Raw genomic sequence first — 18245 nt, 5'->3', positions numbered from 1 at the left:
ACATATAAAGATATGCTGCCTATGCCTGTGTATGTGCATGCGCATCCATGTGTAACTGGCAAAAGTGTCAGTCTGACATCCTGCTTTTCCAAACAGAAAAGTTAATAGACATAATAGCAGTTCTTGCAATTCAGAATGGAGGTATTAACACTGGTAACCTGAGTCCTTTGTTACCGTAGTGTTGTCAGTTCTCCTTAGACTGTATCACGACCCTTGGGAATAAACCTGTAAGCCCCCTACCTCATCTGTCCCAAGATGCACCATCTAACATGAGGCTTATCAGTCTGAATATCCATTAGAGTCAGCACTGACACTAGTGTTGATTGAGGCAAAAAACTTAAGCTCCAGACCACTAGGTTCACTGTCTGGATGCAAAACTTGTGATAATACAGTTACTGGCTGTCCGATGTGTCCCTTTAAAGTTCTTGGGAATCGAGCTGTTAATAGACACCCACTCCCTCCCCCTTTCCCAGAACATTAGAAATGTTATTCAGTCCCTATGTACCTCTCAGACTCTGAAGATGTGACCAGAGGGTTCCAGACATGAGGTAGCACTAGTAGTATTCCTCATAGTTCTTGGGATTGAGGCAGTAGAGGATTCCCCCACCGAAGGAAAAGATGGTGCCTCCCCAGGCCAGGCCGTAGCCCCAGTTAAATTCATGGTAGATCCTCAAGTTGATACTCTCGATGAACTTGACAGGGTAGAGGACCAAACTGCAGGCCTGGAGTACAACTGGATGCGATATACAGATTTTAGCAAAATTCTACGCATGCATGTAAAGCTGAAAATAAACTGGAATTAAAAAAAAAAGGTTTATGTCTCAAACTGCACAAATTGACAATTAAATGGATAAAAGTTATATTTAAAATCCCACAAAGAAATTGTTCAAGTGGATATAGCAATTCAATCTTTGTAGCAGACAGTTTTGAACAGAAAACATCGTCTTGTGGATCATTAACATCAGTTAGTAAGTCCTGCTATCACCCAGAGTCAGTCTAAATGTAGCATATCCAATAAAGCCATGCAAAATTTTATCTTTACAATATAAAAATGATCTGAGTTACAGGTCTTTGATGTGCATTGGTGTTGGTTAAAATTTGACAGTATTTCAGTTTTCTTTTTATTTATTTACTTTATTATTATTTTAACGTCCCTCCCTGAGAGGTGGTGGAGGCTTTGTGTGTTTTCTGGGGCTTTTGCCCTTAGAGTCACCCAAGGCAAACTGATCATGGATGAGGGGCAGGACAAATAGTGATTGAGATGACCCCTATGAAAGAAAAAAAAAGTCAATGGAGCAGATTATCCTGCCTGGGATCAGGTTACTCCCTCCTGTGTTATGGCTGTTTTCTGTTGTCTTATGAAAACACTAATTGTACACATCCATGATGTTTCGAGTTGGGTATTTACCCATTAAATTTGACTCTCATCTGGAGAACTTTATGGCACCAGCTAATCTTACTCTTTATCTTTAAAAAATGTAATCCGATCCATTAAATATCATAAAAGCACCTCACAAAACTTGCGACATGGCGTAACCCAGCTCATAACCTTAGCACGTTGGGGCAGCATGCGTAACGTTATAGAGCAGCTGTGGCGTGCGAGACCTCTCGGCGGCCTGGCTGAGCATTTGGAGCCTCGCTACCAAACCGGCATTTCATCTCTGAGAAAGTTTACCCAAGTTCATCTCTGAATGTTTGTAAAGCATTCCCACGTTAAGCTTAACAACCGAACAACCGATTTTGAAACCTTCTCCACTGAATAATCAGAACACTGATCAAGTTGGAGTGGGTGTAAAATTGATTTATTTGCAGGTTTTTCCCCAAAACTTGAAAAAATAAACTGATTTAAAAAGCTCAAAATTGGTCATTCTAAATTTTCTTGTATTTAGTCGATATTTAGATTCAATTTTTTTTTTATGTATGATTGAATCAAACAGTCCAGGCTGCATATTTCAAAAATATGCAAATACGAATACAAGTGGTATAAAATAAACAAGTCTTAAAGAGGTGTGAGTTGTGATCCATTATTCACTGAGAGTCCCTTTATAGTTCACCCAAAACATTCAGCCTCTGTATTGGCTCGTTTAAAACTGCTGTCCGCACCCCATCATGGAAACACCAGTACGAATAACAAGTAGCCACAGATGATTGATCTGTTTTCCAGGTTCTAAAATTATACATCATATAATGATTTTTGATGATTATTTAATTGAAGCATGGATGGTTTAAATTACCAAAACAGTTGTGTTCAAATCCATTGTGAAGAAATGGTAAAAATGCAGTCTTGCAAAAAAACTAATTTGCTTTTACATCTTACAAAACTTACAAAAAAAGTATCAAAATTTGGTTTGATCAAGTATCATTCCTATCAACACATACTTTTAAAGGAATCCTTTGTTACTCACATTGAGGTATTTAAAAAATAAAAAAGCTAGCAATGTCAAATGTTAAAGCAAAATATCTTTGATTATCTTTGAGTACAGCACAAGGTCTAGTGGTACTAGAGGTGCTGCAGCTCATCACAGCACCCTCTGCCAAATACAACAAATAGATAAATCTGTTTAAACACTATTCCTGATGTTATTTGCCTACAAAATGTGTGATTTAGAATGTTGTGTTAAATAATCAAAAATACTATATCCCCCTTTGAAAGCGTCATGTAGAAGTGATGCATTTTGACTCTCACCAGCTAAATGTCCTCACAGACATTTTGAACACCTTGGACATCAGTGCCTCTCGTGACCTAAACTTCTCACCGCAAAGTTACACATGAAGTAATAGGAGCTGCACCCAGATGAAGGTAAAGCTGCCCCCACGAAGATTATCATTATAATTAATCAGTAATTTCAATGTCCTGCCTCTGTTGCAAAAGAGTACTTGTTCAACTTCAATTTTGGCTGTATATCAAGATGAACAGGTTTGTAGAGTTGTGCGACAAGACACAACGCTTCAACACACACATCCATAATGATGTCATATTCCAGTGATTTCATAAGCACTCATTTTTCATTAGTGCTTTGACTGCATTCATAATTATAACAAGTTGCACAGACTCTACAAATCTGTGAACCATCTCTGAACGAATAACACTTTAGTGCTCTCTCCCATTTCTCTGGTACCCACAGTAAGATCTTAAAAAAATGTCTGACAAGCAGCAAATCTAGCGTTGAAAAATCAAGCATTTCATGCCCCAAAATTGAAATTTTCCAATTATTCCTGGAGGTATGTATAGGTATGTACAATAGGTAGGTATATACATCAGTATTCTTGTGTATACTGACCTGCAGCAAAGAGCATGAAGGCAACAGGCGCGTAGAACCGCCGTCTCGTGCCAATGCACACAGCAACCAGAGCAACCAAGAATGACATCAGCACCAGGGCTCCACCCCCTAGCAACAGTGCCAGCGTAGCAACCTGCCAGTCTGTAAGGGCAAGGTGGACAAGAAAAGGAGAGAGCGTAAGATGAAAGTAAGTAAAAGAACAGAAAATGCATTCACTGTGCGAGAGTAAAACTATGACCATGCTGTTTATATTGGGGAAAAAAACAATCACAAGTAAATAACTAATGTAAAACTAACACAAAAGCAGTGAGTTCAGTACACTGAGAAGGAGGTAAGCATAAGAGAAAATGGAACTACGACAAAGAGGAAAGGACTAGGAGATGAAAGAAAGGATACTGGGGAAGGACTTTTTATATTATTATACTAATATACAACTATTTTACTATGAAGGTGTCCAAGAATGAGACTAATAGAAAAGAATAACGGAGAGCCGGAAGAGAAGATGGAACTGGAAAACCGATACAGGAAGAAGGAAACAAAGCAGAAATTAGTATAACGTTACAAGGACAGGGGGCAAAATGAAAAGGGTTGCCAGCAGGATGGGAAAAGAGGATAGTGAAAGGAAAAGTGGAGGTGGAATGGGGAGGACCAGGAGATGAGTACAGTGCAAAGGATCTGGGGACCGAGAGGTGGTGAACAATATGAAGACAGAGAGTGCACTTAGTATGTCTAGGCCCACAAAAAGCCCGGACTAAAAAGCTTTGCTGGCAGGTTATCAAAAATCTTCCCATATTTATATGTTGTGGCTTGAACGACACTGAAATAATTCACACACATGCACACACCATATCACTATTATAAACAACACATTATCTTAAACTGATGATTATATTTCTTCCTACTCCACTTCAGACTTAATGATTGTCATTTCATTTAGATTCTGTTTATATTATTTCTTTTTCTTTTTTCCAGACACCGTGGGAGGCATATTTAAACTGGCCTCCATTAAAGCAGCACAAACTATGACTAAGTAAGTAAAACATCTGCAAAAGAAAGGTAAGCATTTTCATTTGGTTGTAAGTTAACCACACTAAGTAAACTACCAGTTTAAAAAAATACTTATGAAAATAAACAATGGGTCTGGTTGTAGCCAGTAACCTTTTGCAAAAATAAACTTGAAACATAGATTTTATAATGTTTTCAGTTTTTTACCAGCTTTAAAAATGGTTATTAGACTGGGGGTCTTCCCCAATAGAGCCAGATTTACTAAACAGGGCAAAAATAGCAAGGGAGTGCAACACCCAAAATAGTGCTATTAAGACTCAAGATATGCCTCATTATTTTCATAATGGGGTTCAAAGTCAACGTTGTCATCCGTCTGTGAAATTTCTGCAACAGAAGCCACAATATATTTAAAGGAACCTGACACAGAAAATGAAAGAGAAGTTTTGTTGGTGTTGTGTGACTTCTTTTGGTCGGATGTTCCAGGTCATCGGAGTTTGCAAAGAAAATCCAGAATTAGGTGTAATAAGTAATAACTGCAATAACTGCCACCATATCATTCTCTTCGCTTTATTTTACACGTTGAAAAAGGAACTACCAAAAATGTATATGCAATGTATATGGAAATAAAACATGAGAAAAAGGAGAAAGAGGGAGGAAAACAAAATAGAATGGGACAATGTGAAAACAGAAAAAGGCTGACGGATCTTGGTGACAACTGTAATTCAGTTTAAAGCAAAAAATAAATATAATATTTATTTTCAGCTTGCAGGATATACAGTGTCATTTTCTGAACACTTACTCGGAGAGCATGTAACACAAGTTTATTATTGCTGTACTGACAGGATTGTACCATCTACAACTGTAAAAGGTTGATTAAAGAAACGCACTTCCAACACCAAATCCAGTGAGTAAATACGGCTGATACAAGGTTATTTTTAATGTTTAAATATCATAGCTTTTATATACTTCAGATTTTTTTAATATAGTTCTTGATTAAACAGACTGATTTTAGCACACTTACAGTGCATAATTACATAAATTGTAAATGTACAAATTGTTTTCCATATGTACATAATTTAATGTCCTAAAAATTGGACTGGACAATTCTCACGTTTTTTGTTTTTATCATAAATAAGCCCAACCAATATTACATATTTATGTCTCTAAAAGAATGCAACAAACATAAAACCTAAAAAATAAAATGTGTTTTTAAATTTAAAAACAGAAAGCACATTTAATGAAATTAAGACTAGGCTATTGTTAGCAGTTTGTTAAAAAGTGGGAAAATGCACATATAGATATAGATATAAAGATATATGCATGTTATATGTGTGCCACTCTGAAAGCAACTTTGTACCTGTTAGCATTAATGGAGGTGGGATTTGAGTGCATTGGCATGGACCTAATTGGGCCAGTTCACTGGAGTACATGGGGATATAACTTCACCCAGTATGCCAGATTACCAGTCCAGCCCTGAATACATTTTCCTGGTGGACCAAGGCACTTTTGGGTTAATGGGTCGCCTGCGCATCAGCTGTACAAGCACTGACAGCAGGCCATTCATTCATTTTCATTACTGGCACTGAATTGCCCAGTCAGATCTCTTAATTCAATTGGTCCCTCCCTTACCTTTGATGAGTGCTCATGCACTTTGTAAAAAACGTTTAGTGTGCAAGACGTGGCAAGAAGCTGGAGAGCTGAGAGAAAACAAGGTGCCTGCTACACCGTGAACAGTAGTACCAGCAACAACTAGTAACCATGCCTCATTGTCACAGTAGCCTGCTGCTGCTAGCACTAGGTGTGGAGAAGTGAAGAAAAGACGGAGGAAGATGAAATTTACATGGTAAGATAATAGTAAAAAAATGAGAATAACTGTTTACTTTGGCTATGAGCTTCTGCTAATACCTAAAGTGTAGTTCTTAATTATTGTCCCATACTGCAGTGCAAATAAAAAGTAACTGAACAACAACGGCACCGACATAATTAAAACCTGTTTCAATATCAATAGTCAAACAAATGAATATATACATAATATGTGTACATGATAGCAATAACGGTGGGACGCTTGAACCATTTGCTCTTGTACGTCAGCATCCATCACCAGCAGACTGATGAGATGGTGAAGCCTGAGTAAAACATCTGAGAGCAGAGCTACACACATTAGGAAGGTTATCACGTGAAAATCTTCTCCAGGTCCAGAAAGGTTAGCAGCAACTATACAAAAGAGGGGATAAACTCAGACCATTTTCACAGGGAGATAAAGTGCCTTGTGAACCTTCGTGGTTACATGGCGAGGGGAGGATGTTGGCTATGAAGGGGTGGAGCCACACAAGTATTTCACCTCAGCCTCCTTAAAACATGGAGAGAGGTGGAATCCGTTCCTCTGGTGAGCTTAGCAAAGGATTAAGATGACCTGGGGACTGAAGTGTCAAATTCAACTATTTCATCCTTTCTTCTTTGTGATGACCATCTAGGGCCAGTAGGCTAGGCTGGATGGCTCTCCAATGTAAAGTCGGTTGATGGGGGTATGTGGTGGGGTGTGGTTGGCTCAGCTGAAGGGGAGGGGTGGTGCAACAAGATCAGGGGAGGCTGGCCAGCGCAGTTGCCACTGATTGTCGAATCATGCCTCTACTATTTCATCAGCGCGCTGGGAAAGAGAGGAGAGTTGCACGGGAGCAATTGCAGTGAGCTGGGCAGATGAGAGAAAGAGTGGCTGCAACAGCTAGAAATAAGCACTATAAAGATTCACAGTTAATCACTGCTATGACCATTGTGTGTGTTGTGCTGGGTCAAACAGTAGCCAGACGTGTTACACCCCTCTTCAACAACTTGGTGCTAAGATTTAAAAGGCATTTAGGAAGGACTCTTCTGGCCTGAACACCCTTCGGAGAAAACACAGGTAAGAAACACAATCAGTAAAAATTTTCACTCATTAGGGTATAAATTGTTTTTCCTGCCAATTAAGGATAAACATCACACAAACCTTCACAGACACATCACACAAATGTTAAAATAATATTTTCTGTTGGCTTAAACAAACTTACCATACTAATAAGGATTTCTGTTGCTAGATAGACCTTCACCAGTACCAGCTTTGAGACAGCCAACAAGGAAAAAACCCACGAGACAAATTATAGTTTTTGTAAAGGACCAAATATTCATGGTAATTTACATATTCACTGTTACATATTTACAAAAAAAGACAGTTGTTGGAATTAGCATATTCACTGCCTTCTTCTTGCTCTCATTTACACACACACACACACACACACACACACACACACACACACACACACACACACACACACACACACACACACACACTTCTTAAAGGCAAACACACTGGTGGCTGCCAGTGCTACCCCTCAGCCTCCTAGTAGATGCACTGATGGTATAAATTTGAAAATCCTAGTTGAATTCCTACTGAAGTTATTGCATTCACAAGATTTTCAGAAAACTTGAACTCTGATCTTGATCTTAAGGTTGATCAAGGTCAGAGTTCAGGTCTCAGTTTCAACTGTGAAGTGAAGACTTTGAGCTGCAGGTTTGACAGGAAGAGTTGCTGCAAGAAAGCCATTGCTAAGATGTCAGAATAAGACAAAGAGGTTTGCCTGGGCCATGAAACACTCCCATTGCACTACTGAAGACTCGAAGAAGGTATTATGGACTGATAAATCAAAATTTGAAACCTTCAGTTCAGCACTCAGGATCTTTGTACGCTGTCAAGTAGGCGAAAGGATGGTTTCACAGTATGTGGTATCAACTGTCAAACATGGAGCAGTGGGATGGTCTGCACAGACTTTGACCAAGTGATGAAAACTGATGATCAAAAGGTTCGCCCTGAAACAGCGCTTTTGTATTGATTAGGGACAGACACGACACTCACACAAAGGAAGAACACACACCGTTATTTGTGCCGAAAAGTTGCCGGAAAATTATTTTCCTGGTGGCTCATTACAACCCAGTGGCTGGTCACATGGGATATATAAAACTCTGAAATGAATAATGGCCCGAATTTATTGGCCAGGCATCCGGGTGGATGTGCACCAATCGTGCTCCAGAGTAGGAATTCTGATGCTGACTGACCAGGGCACATTGTTCATGTCTCACACACTAGAAGAATGGTATAAATTATTGGGCCTTAAATCTGTTTGTACCGGCGTCTACTGCCCTCAAACTGATGGGCTGGTTACACAGATATATCACCTCAACCTCCTAAGAGCATGGAGAGAAGGTGAAACCACTTCTATGGTGAGCTTGGTGAAGGAGAGAGATGAGTTGGGGACAGAGGTGCTAATTCCACCTCCTCCGCTTTCCTCCATTGCGATGACAATCTCACACAAGCCCAGAGAGTGGATGTTGCCACTTTTTAATAGCGTTTTGCGAATGTGTTTTCTCCTGGACAGCTGGGCAGAGCATATGCAGCGGGTCCCGGAGTCCCTGAGGCAGCCGGGGCTTATGGCCAACCCGAAGAAGTATGCGCTTGGACAGAGTGAGGTACAGAATCTGGGGTACCACGTGAAAGGCGGGCAGGTGCGCCCCCACGTGTAGAAGACAACAGGCATCACATCCTGCCTATGTCCTAAGGCCATAAAAGAGGTGAGGTTGTTTTTGGTTATTGCTGCAGTTTCATCCCAAACTTTGTACCTGTCCTGTGCACTGCCTGGATTGATTACAAGAAGGCCTATGACTCAATGCCCCACAGCTGGATACTGGAATGCCTAGAATTGTACAAGATCAACAGGACCCTGAGAGCCTTCATCAGGAACTCAATGGGGATGTGGCGTACAACACTAGAGGCCAACTCCAAGCCCATAGCACAAGTCACCATCAAGTGCGGGATCTACCAAGGAGATGCTCTGTCCCCACTGCTGTTCTGCATAGGCCTGAACCCCCTCAGTGAGATCATTAACAAGACTGGCTACGGATACCGACTACGGAACGGAGCAGTTGTCAGCCACCTCCTGTACATGGATGACATCAAGCTGTATGCCAAGAGTGAACGAGACATCGATTCACTGATCCACACTACCAGGATATACAGCAATGACATCGGGATGTCATTCAGGCTGGAGAAGTGTAGTCGGATGATAACAAAGAGAGGGAAGGTGGTCAGAACTGAGGGGATCGAGCTACCAGAAGGCAACATTGCAGACATAGAGGACAGTTACAAGTACCTGGGGATCCCGCAGGCGAATGGGAACCATGAAGAGGCCGCTAGAAAAGCTGCAACCACCAAGTACCTGCAGAGGGTCAGGCAAGTCCTGAGGAGTCAGCTGAGCGGTAAGAACAAGATCCTGGCCATCAACACCTACGCCCTGCCCGTGATCAGGTACCCTGCTGGGGTAATAGGCTGGCCAAAGGAGGAGATAGAAGCCACTGACATAAAGACAAGAAAGCTCCTTACCATGCATGGAGGGTTTCACCCCAAGTCCAGCACCCTGAGGCTGTACGCTAAGCGGAAGGAAGGGGGCTGGGGACTGGTGAGTGTCAGCACCACAGTCCAGGATGAGACAACGAACATCCAAGAATACATTGGGAAGATGGCCCCAACTGACCGAGTGCTCAGTGAATACCTCCGGCAGCAGAAACCCAAGAAAGAGGGGGACGAGGAACCATCATGGAAGGACAGGCCCCTGCACGGTATGTACCACCGGCAGATAGAGGAGGTGGCTGATATCCAGAAATCCTAATAGTGGCTGGACAAAGCTGGACTGAAAGACAGCACGGAAGTACTAATCATGGCAGCACAAGAACAAGCTCCGAGTACAAGATCCATAGAGGCTGGGGTCTATCACACCAGGCAAGACCCCAGGTGCAGGCTGTGTAAAGATGCCCCAGAGACAATCCAGCACATAACAGCAGGGTGCAAGATGCTAGCAGGCAAGGCATACATGGAACGCCATAACCAGATACAGACGGACAAAATGGTGATGGCTAACCAACCGGACATAGTGGTGGTAGACAAACAGAAGAAGACGGCCGTAGTGATCGATGTAGCGGTTCCGAATGACAGCAATATCAGGAAGAAGGAACACGAGAAGCTGGAGAAATACCAAGGGCTCAGAGAAGAGCTCGAGAGGATGTGGAGGGTGAAGGTAACGGTGGTCCCCGTGGTAATCGGAGCACTAGGTGCGGTGACTCCCAAGCTAGGCGAGTGGCTCCAGCAGATCCCGGGAATAACATCGGAGATCTCTGTCCAGAAGAGCGCAGTCCTGGGAACAGCTAAGATACTGCGCAGGACCCTCAAGCTCCCAGGCCTCTGGTAGAGGACCCGAGCTTGAAGGATAAACCGCCCGCAGGGGCGTGCTGGGTGTGTGTATAAACTAGCTTGTTACACTCTTACTGCAAGCTAACAAGATAAAACTTTCAAATGTACAAATTATCGTACCATTTTTACACAAAACAAAAGATAATAATTATTTTATCGTCACTCATACTTACAGACATGTGTTGTCCAAGGCATAAACATTTTAAGGTCTGTATCAGCTTAGAACAATAACATTTCTGCATCACTTTCTGCCATCTTTGAATTTTTCACGGTCTCATTTTTCCTTTCCCAAAGTAGTCAAACCTATATTACAAAGCAGCCACTAGAGGGAGCTCTAGGGCAGTTTACAACCGTAATAACCAGTTTACCTTATAAAAGGCAGAACAATATATATGAATGAGAGAGCGAGAGGGAGAGAGATTTTAGCCTTCAGCCGCTAGCATTCCTCCACCCCCCCATCTTTGTGTCATTTATGACACCACACAAAGCTCGAGTGTGTTTTCGGACCGTGCAAATGCCTTTTCCTAACATACTCCCAGAGTGTGTGTGTGTGTGTGTGTGTGTGTGTGTGTGTGTGTGTGTGTGTGTGTGTGTGTGTGTGTGCGCAGATGTGTTGACTATGGTAGTTGGGGTTTTAGGTGGTGGATTCACTGTCTGTCTGCCATAGAGCTGTATGCCACATCATTTCCCATTCTTCATTCAGCCACTACAAATAGAACAGGCGTCTCTGGGGGGCTCACTGAGAGCAGAGATGGAGCTGAAGAAGGAGAGTGGAAGGGGAAAGAGAGAAGGGTGTGAAGGAAATACTAGAGAAGTTTGACCCACGAGAAAACAGAACAGAGAAATGGAGATGGGAGGGGTGAGGGAAGGGAAGAATGGTAAAACTACAAAGGGGTAATGATTAACATTAGAAATGTATCGCTAAATCCTTTAGGGAGGAAAGGACAGTAATGATGAAGCAAAGGAAAATATAACACAACAAAGAGCCAGACAGCATTTATACAAGGTTTTACGTCTTCACACTGACTTATTGTGAAACAAGACAAATCTGATTTCCAATTAAATCACTACAATTAAGTGACTATAGTAATCTAGGCTCAAGTTCTGCTATTTTGTATACATTAGGTATATAATTCAGTTCAATTCAATTTTATTTATATAGCGCCAAATCACAACAGCAGTCGCCTAAAGGCGCTTTATATTGGACATGTACAGAGAAAAACCCACCAATCATATGACCCCCTATGAGCAAGCACTTTGGTGACAGTGGGAAGGAAAAACTCCCTTTTAACAGGAAGAAACCTCCAGCAGAACCGCTGATTCTGATGTTTCGGTGTGTCTGCACTTTGTGTTTCTGTCCTTTTTGCGCCGATTCTGAAGCTGTTAGTTTTATCTCTCTCCAAACAATATTGACTGAACCAGCAGCAAAAGAAGATCCAAACTACGCTTCACATAGACATCGTCGTGAATTCCCTCTGACTTTTGCTGTTTTGCTTCCACCAGGATAAAATCACACTTCATGCAGAGCTCGGGGTCTCTCCCTCTCTCTCTCTCTCTCTGTACCTCAAGAACAGTTTCCCGTCTAAAAATCAGTTTTCTGCATTATTTGTTTGCTTATTATGCACAAGTCTTCTGTTGTTTACAGCGCTGTCGGCCGCTGTTTTTTTCCTTTTACTTACTTCTGAAAAGAAAGCCTCATTTCTACCATTCAATAGGCTGCTGAACAAATTTAAACTTTTTAAAATTACGCAAAACTGCAAAACACTTGGCTGTGTCTCTAATAAAGCCTCTGCAACTTTGCTCTGCTTCACTTCAGCAGCATCAGCTAATGTTCATATGTTGATTACGGTAATGGTTTTCTTTCGTTTTTGATCTACTGCAGAATATTTGTATAAAATCCCAGGCCAAGAAAATCTCCTTCACGTTTTTCTGTGTTTTATCCTCAGCTACACAAAGGCATTTGCTGTGTTGCTTACACCTTTGATAAAGTCTCGCAAATGTCAGCTTTCTTTTTATAGATATATAAAATATGGAAATGTACTGATATGTGATCAGAATTATAATATTTCTGACTGTCTGAGGCAAAATTTCCCCGATTCAAATCGAATCGAATTGAATTGTATTGTGGATCGAATTGATTCGGGACCTTGTGAATCGGAATCGAATCGATTCTAAAAATCAGTGGCGATACCCAGCCCTACTTAAAAGTAGAGATAGTGTCTGTCTCCCGAATCCCAATGAAGGGAAGCCAATACTGGAGAAATCTGCTCTCTCTTTCTAGTCCCTGTCAGGACTCTTGCTGCAGCATTTTGGATTAACTGAAGGCTTTTCAGTGAGTTTTTAGGACTTCCTGATAATAATGAATTGCAGTCGTCCAGCCTGGAAGTAATAAATGCATGAACTAGTTTTTCAGCGTCACTCTGAGACAGGATATTTCTAACTTTAGAGATGTTGCACAAATGGAAGAAAGAAATGTAAGAAAGTCTTACATATTTGTTAGATACCATATTTCTAAGATTTTCAGGGCCGAGTACAATAACCTCAGTTTTATATGAATTAAGAAGCAGAAAGTTAGCGGCCATCCAGGTCTTTATGTCTTTAAGACATTCCTGCAGTTTAACTAATTGGTGTGTGTTATCTGGGATTTATAGATGTATTTCTCCATAGCCTCTCGCTCAGGGAGGGAGAGGCTATAGAGACGACTGGTTGGCAATGGAGCGCCGGGGAGCAGGTCAATAGCACAGTCGTAAGGATGGTGCAGAGGGAGTGACTGTGCAAGGTCTTTGCGAAAACCCTCAGCAAGGTCATGATAAACCGAGGGAACGTTGGCTAAGTCGGAAGACGCTGGCGGCTCCGATGGAGAGGCCACCCAGCTGGAAGTGGAGGTAGTTTTTAGGCAAGTCATGTGGCACTCCTCCGCCCACCCAGTGATGCATCCCTTCTGCCAATTGATATGTGGGTTGTGTTGTTGAAGCCAGGGATGCCCCAAAACTAGCGGTGTTTGAGTGGCTCGGAAAACAAAAAACAAATCTCTGACAGTGTGCCAGGTTTTGGAAACGTGCGTAATGTCGGGAAGACACTGTCCTGACAAGGCGGCGACACGCAGGGCATGAGGTAAGGGGTCCAGATTCAGAAAGAGCTGCAGAGCTAATTCTGAGTCAATAAAGTTCATGACAACATGTGACCCAGTAGCAATCCTCAAAGCATCTGCCATTTTTAGACTTTGGTTTTTGACTTTTCAGAACGTGCTTCTGATGATGTCTTGATCACATGGGAAACTTTTCCAATTTGCAGTGAGCTTCCCCTACATTTTCCAGTTTCATGTGCTCTTGCACTCTCTCTCTCTCAGACAGTGAGGGAGTTCTGCTGAAGAGCTTACGACCATATTCCAGGTTGTGAAATTATCTTGAAGGGTCACTTAGTGCATTGCACTAAGACACAAGGGAATCCTGACCAAACTATGACAGAAGGGATATGCTTATAATTGCAACTGCAATTATTGATACAGCTAACTGTATCAACCCATGTGTCATAATTGTCAAACATCCATCGAATTTGAGAAAATTTCAATCTGGACCCAAATCAATGTTTGAATTAAAAGTATTTTATGTAAATAAAAGACATATCACCAGTTCTGAGCGCAGGCTAGGAGGCCAGCAGTGGAGACTGAGCTGTTTTTGGGGAGAATCTGGAGGCGGAGCAGAGGTCTCTCCAGAGGTCCCTCTTGTAACTGTTGATGGAGGCAGCGAAGACTTCCCGTAACATGAGAAAAGGGGGCCCACTTGGCTGGGAGGCAGCAAAAGGGAAGCAAAGGTGAAAACCAGCAGTGGAGACACAACCACAAGGTGGGCTTACTGACTGGGGAGGCTGGACAAATGCAAGCAGCACAGCCCACCTGGGAGCTTAGCTGGAGACAGGAGGGTCCCATCTCCTCTGCCAGTGTTGAGGAGATGGGATCCTTAAGTGGGTTTTGCTGGTGCTGGTGGACAGCATCGGCAGATTAGATGGGACTCCACAAGGAGCTTGAGAAGGGTACAACCAAAAGAAGGGAAGGCTGCGATGAAGGAGATGGAGCCCAATAGGAGATATGGTTGAATGTCAGTGATGCAGGTTGAGTTTCAGAGGAGAACAAGGAGGTTTATCCAGGTTACAGAACTGTGTGTGGGTGAGGTGGACCTACACATACATTGGCAGGTGATTTTGATGCTGTATCTGTTTTTCTTTTTGAGTAGATCAGGCAGATTTAATCATACTATTCAACTCAGCTAACTTTGTGAAATGTCGACATCCAACTCAGTGAGTATGCTGCAAATCTGCCCACTGTAGCTACATATTCAAGAACAAAGGAGGCGAAGAAAGCATTTTCCCAATGATGAGTTCAGATTTACTTCAATATGAAAAGAAATTAAAACGTGATTGTAAATGACGAGCAGAAAAGAGAAACTGCAAGGGAAAGCAAGAGCAACTGACACATAAAGGGTGTGATGTATATTTAAGATCAATATTTGTGGTGGAAAGATACTCATACGACACAGAACCTTCGCAATGGATATCTAATTAAGGAGAACTGGTTAGGTCTCTGAGAGTGAATAGGTGTGTGTGTGTGTGTGTGTGTGTGTGTGTGTGTGTGTGTGAAGAAAAGATGAGACACTCACACAAACATTAAGTGAATGTGTGTGTTCCCAGGTCCAGGGGGAGATGGAATGGAGATGCAACTACAGAGAAATCAGAGTGTGACATGAAATATTCAGCTGGGCTTCTGAGGAGAATGTCCAGAAATAGGTCATCTCAACATGGTAGCTTCTGATTGGCCCAAAACACACACACTGATTTAAACGCTGACATACAGATTTTTTGTCACACAAAGACAGACACACAATCCATCACACACACACACACACACTCGTGATCTCATCCCACCCACAGAGAGAGCAGCGTAGACTTCTGGATTGGTTCCAGGTAGATGTATCTATGCGACAGAAGATTTTGAAGATTTTTTAATACCCCAGTAAGCTCCTGCTTTCACACTGGCTGTAAATACAGCCACTTTCAATTTAGTTAAAACAATGCGTGTGAACTGTTGTTGCCCTGGAAACAAATCCAACATTGATGATCAACCAATACTCTCTTGCCAAGAAGTGCAAGACCTCTCCTGGACCTGAGAACAAGGACGCGTTCCCAACAACTATAGAATGGGGATAAAAATTAAAAGAGTGAGATAGGATGAAGTCATTAGCTGTGAGCCAGCACTTCTCCCCTCCACTACACCTTCCTTTTTTGTATATTGTTGACAAATTAATTCATTTAGAACTGACAAGTGGCAACATCCATAAGTGCAGGTGACAGCTGTGGCACTTTCGAAATCACGCAAATTAATTGCCTAAAAAACAGACAAAGAAAACAAATGCTTACAGTAAAGAATAAAAAGCTAGTGGGTGTTTTGCAGTTTAATAGTATATTATTTTCAGATTATCAAAAATAGTTGTCGAGTAAGTTTCAGATCATTAATCTTTATTGTTTTAAGTCTAATGTAATTTTATACAGCTCCCTGACTTGTTGGTTCCAGCTATCGTGTGTGCTGAACAACATCTTAGTTATCACGTTTAAGCTATCGCATTTACAAACGCATTGTGAAGTGAGCTCTAACCGTACATAAGACATCCACTTTACCCTCACAATAATTCATCTGGAGATCCCAGAAGAGACAGAGACTGGCGAGCTGTGTCAGGGGGACGCTGTCTTATGGCAGTGGGCAGTCAGAGTACGAGCCAGGATGATAACTTTCTCTGGCTATTAGAGTCGACAGGATCTGGGTATTCTCCACCACAACTCCTTTATTATGATCAGCTTCAGCATCAGTTTTCGCTGTTATTACGAACAGCTCTTTGTTACACAAAGCTCCTGTTAGTGCACATTAGAAAAGATAACCACGCTCTAACATCTTACCTGAAACAGGTGATTTTATTTATTTATTTTTTCATAAACCCAAACAACATCGATACCCCCTTCCATTCATTACCTGAGTCCAGCGTGCTGCTGCACTGCCAGTTCTCGCTACTCGTTGGCTTCCAGCAGGACTCCCACAAGGACAGGTAGTACTGGTCGTCGGCAGTCACCCAAGCCGGGCTCATCACGGCTCCTATGTCCAAGCAAAGCGCCAGGAAGACGCACACCAGCCCGACAAGCTTCAGCGGTGTCAGTGGGGCGCTTCGCGCTGACCCCTCCGTCTCGGGTACAGCAGACGCCATGGCGGGACTGGAGAGGCGAAGAGGGCTCGAAACAAGGGGAGGGTGTGTGTGGGTGTGGGTGTCCTATGAATGTTTTGATGTATCCGTCCCTCGCGCTGTTTGGAGGTCGAATGCGAAAGTCGGTCGGGCAAGTCCCAGCAGTGTTGTTACTGCAGCCAGACGCTGCGCCTGTGGGAACAGCCGCCGCCGAGTGCCGGTTCTGACAAAACGTCCTACTTTGGCAAAACGTCCTACTGTAAGTAGTTTATGCACATTTCTGCTGTCATGGGGTCATTCCAGCACAAATATAAGTAGGTATGACGGTTTGCCACTTAACTTTGCCCATCAGAGTATGCTTGTAGCTCATAATTATAAAGCCAGGACGGTTTGCCACTTCATTTTAGCCGTTAAAGTATGCTTGTAGGTCACATTCACAAAGGTAGCATGGTATGTGTGTAGCTGTTATTAACAAAAGTAAGATGATTGCCACTGAATTCTAGCTGTAAAATTATGCTTCTAGCTCATATTCACAGAGGTAGGATGCTTCGCCACTGAATTTCGTGTTGTGCGCATGCGTAGAAACAACGGGTAGGATGGTTTGTCAGGTAGGATGGATTCCCAGAACACCGGCGATCTCTATCGCTTATAGCGCTGACGTCAAGGCTTGGGGGAATCAGCAGGTGATACGGGTCCTAGAGAGAGAGAGAGACCTCTATTAATTACGGTATAGACATGCTGTGTGAACGAGGAGCCTGGTTAGGCTCAAGAAATCTTACACTAAATCTTTAGATATAAAAAAAAAAAAAATCACAAAAAACACAGGTTAGCCAGTTTCAGCTGTCAAATGCCCAGTAAACAAGCTGATAATTGTTGACGTTTCATTGGTTGACAGTCATTTTATTTGACCCAACTTAATTTGGCCACTCGGGGGCAGCAGATACAAAAACAACCCTGACATATAATCACCTGGTCACTATGTTCACCCTCTGTTCAGTTTTCAACCTTTATTTAAATAAAACAAACATTCAGACTGCATTTATAAAACAAGTTCATTACAATGACTTGTTTTAAAAATACAGTCTACAGCAACATAAACACACGCACACACACAAAACAGGTTATTTGACAGTCCATCTTGATAACTAGTTAGATTTACTAAAATACACTCTTGTCTGTTTAGTTACTTCAGTAAACAGCTTTTGTTTTAAGCTTGTTCTTTTTTTAGCTAAAGTCAGCATCACGTTTTATGACACAATTTATGGATGTATGGATGGACACAATACTCTAAACTAGTATTTACTGATAAAACCAAAGCTCAGCCATCTCATCAGAAATATATGAATAAATATTGTAAATATTGCCACATTTTGCCAAACCTGAGACTTGAATACAATCATCTACAGACTACTATGCAATGTCATAGTGGCCATTTTTAATACAGTCTATGACTAAGGCTCAGGT

General features: G+C 42.1%; 1 protein-coding gene across 1 annotated transcript; it reads right to left on the bottom strand.

Moving 5' to 3' along the window:
• Positions 1–554: 554 nt before the first annotated feature.
• Positions 555–16805, bottom strand: LOC146608971 (transmembrane protein 47-like). The gene is made up of 3 exons (XM_085348150.1): positions 16577–16805; positions 3282–3422; positions 555–733 (listed from the first exon to the last, which is right to left on the bottom strand). The coding sequence occupies exons 1-3, from the start codon at positions 16803–16805 to the stop codon at positions 555–557; spliced, it is 549 nt and encodes a 182-aa protein (XP_085204276.1).
• Positions 16806–18245: the final 1440 nt, after the last annotated feature.

Source organism: Diplotaxodon limnothrissa, linkage group LG23, assembly GCF_057381915.1.
Source record: "Diplotaxodon limnothrissa isolate DT_005_m linkage group LG23, D_limnothrissa_male_GT1.1, whole genome shotgun sequence".
NCBI classification, from domain to species: domain Eukaryota; kingdom Metazoa; phylum Chordata; class Actinopteri; order Cichliformes; family Cichlidae; genus Diplotaxodon; species Diplotaxodon limnothrissa.
Note: the sequence above shows the minus strand (reverse complement) of the source record. Positions and strands in the feature narration are given on the sequence as shown.

Bases quoted from the DNA above. Each gene is read 5' to 3' on its own strand.
- LOC146608971 (XM_085348150.1), bottom strand. From the start codon at position 16,805: ATGGCGTCTGCTGTACCCGAGACGGAGGGGTCAGCGCGAAGCGCCCCA. The intron at 3,423-16,576 runs GTAATGAATGGA...TTGCCCTTACAG, and splicing joins CAGCAGCACGCTGGACTCAG to ACTGGCAGGTTGCTACGCTG. The intron at 734-3,281 runs GTCAGTATACAC...TATCGCATCCAG, and splicing joins CTTCATGCTCTTTGCTGCAG to TTGTACTCCAGGCCTGCAGT.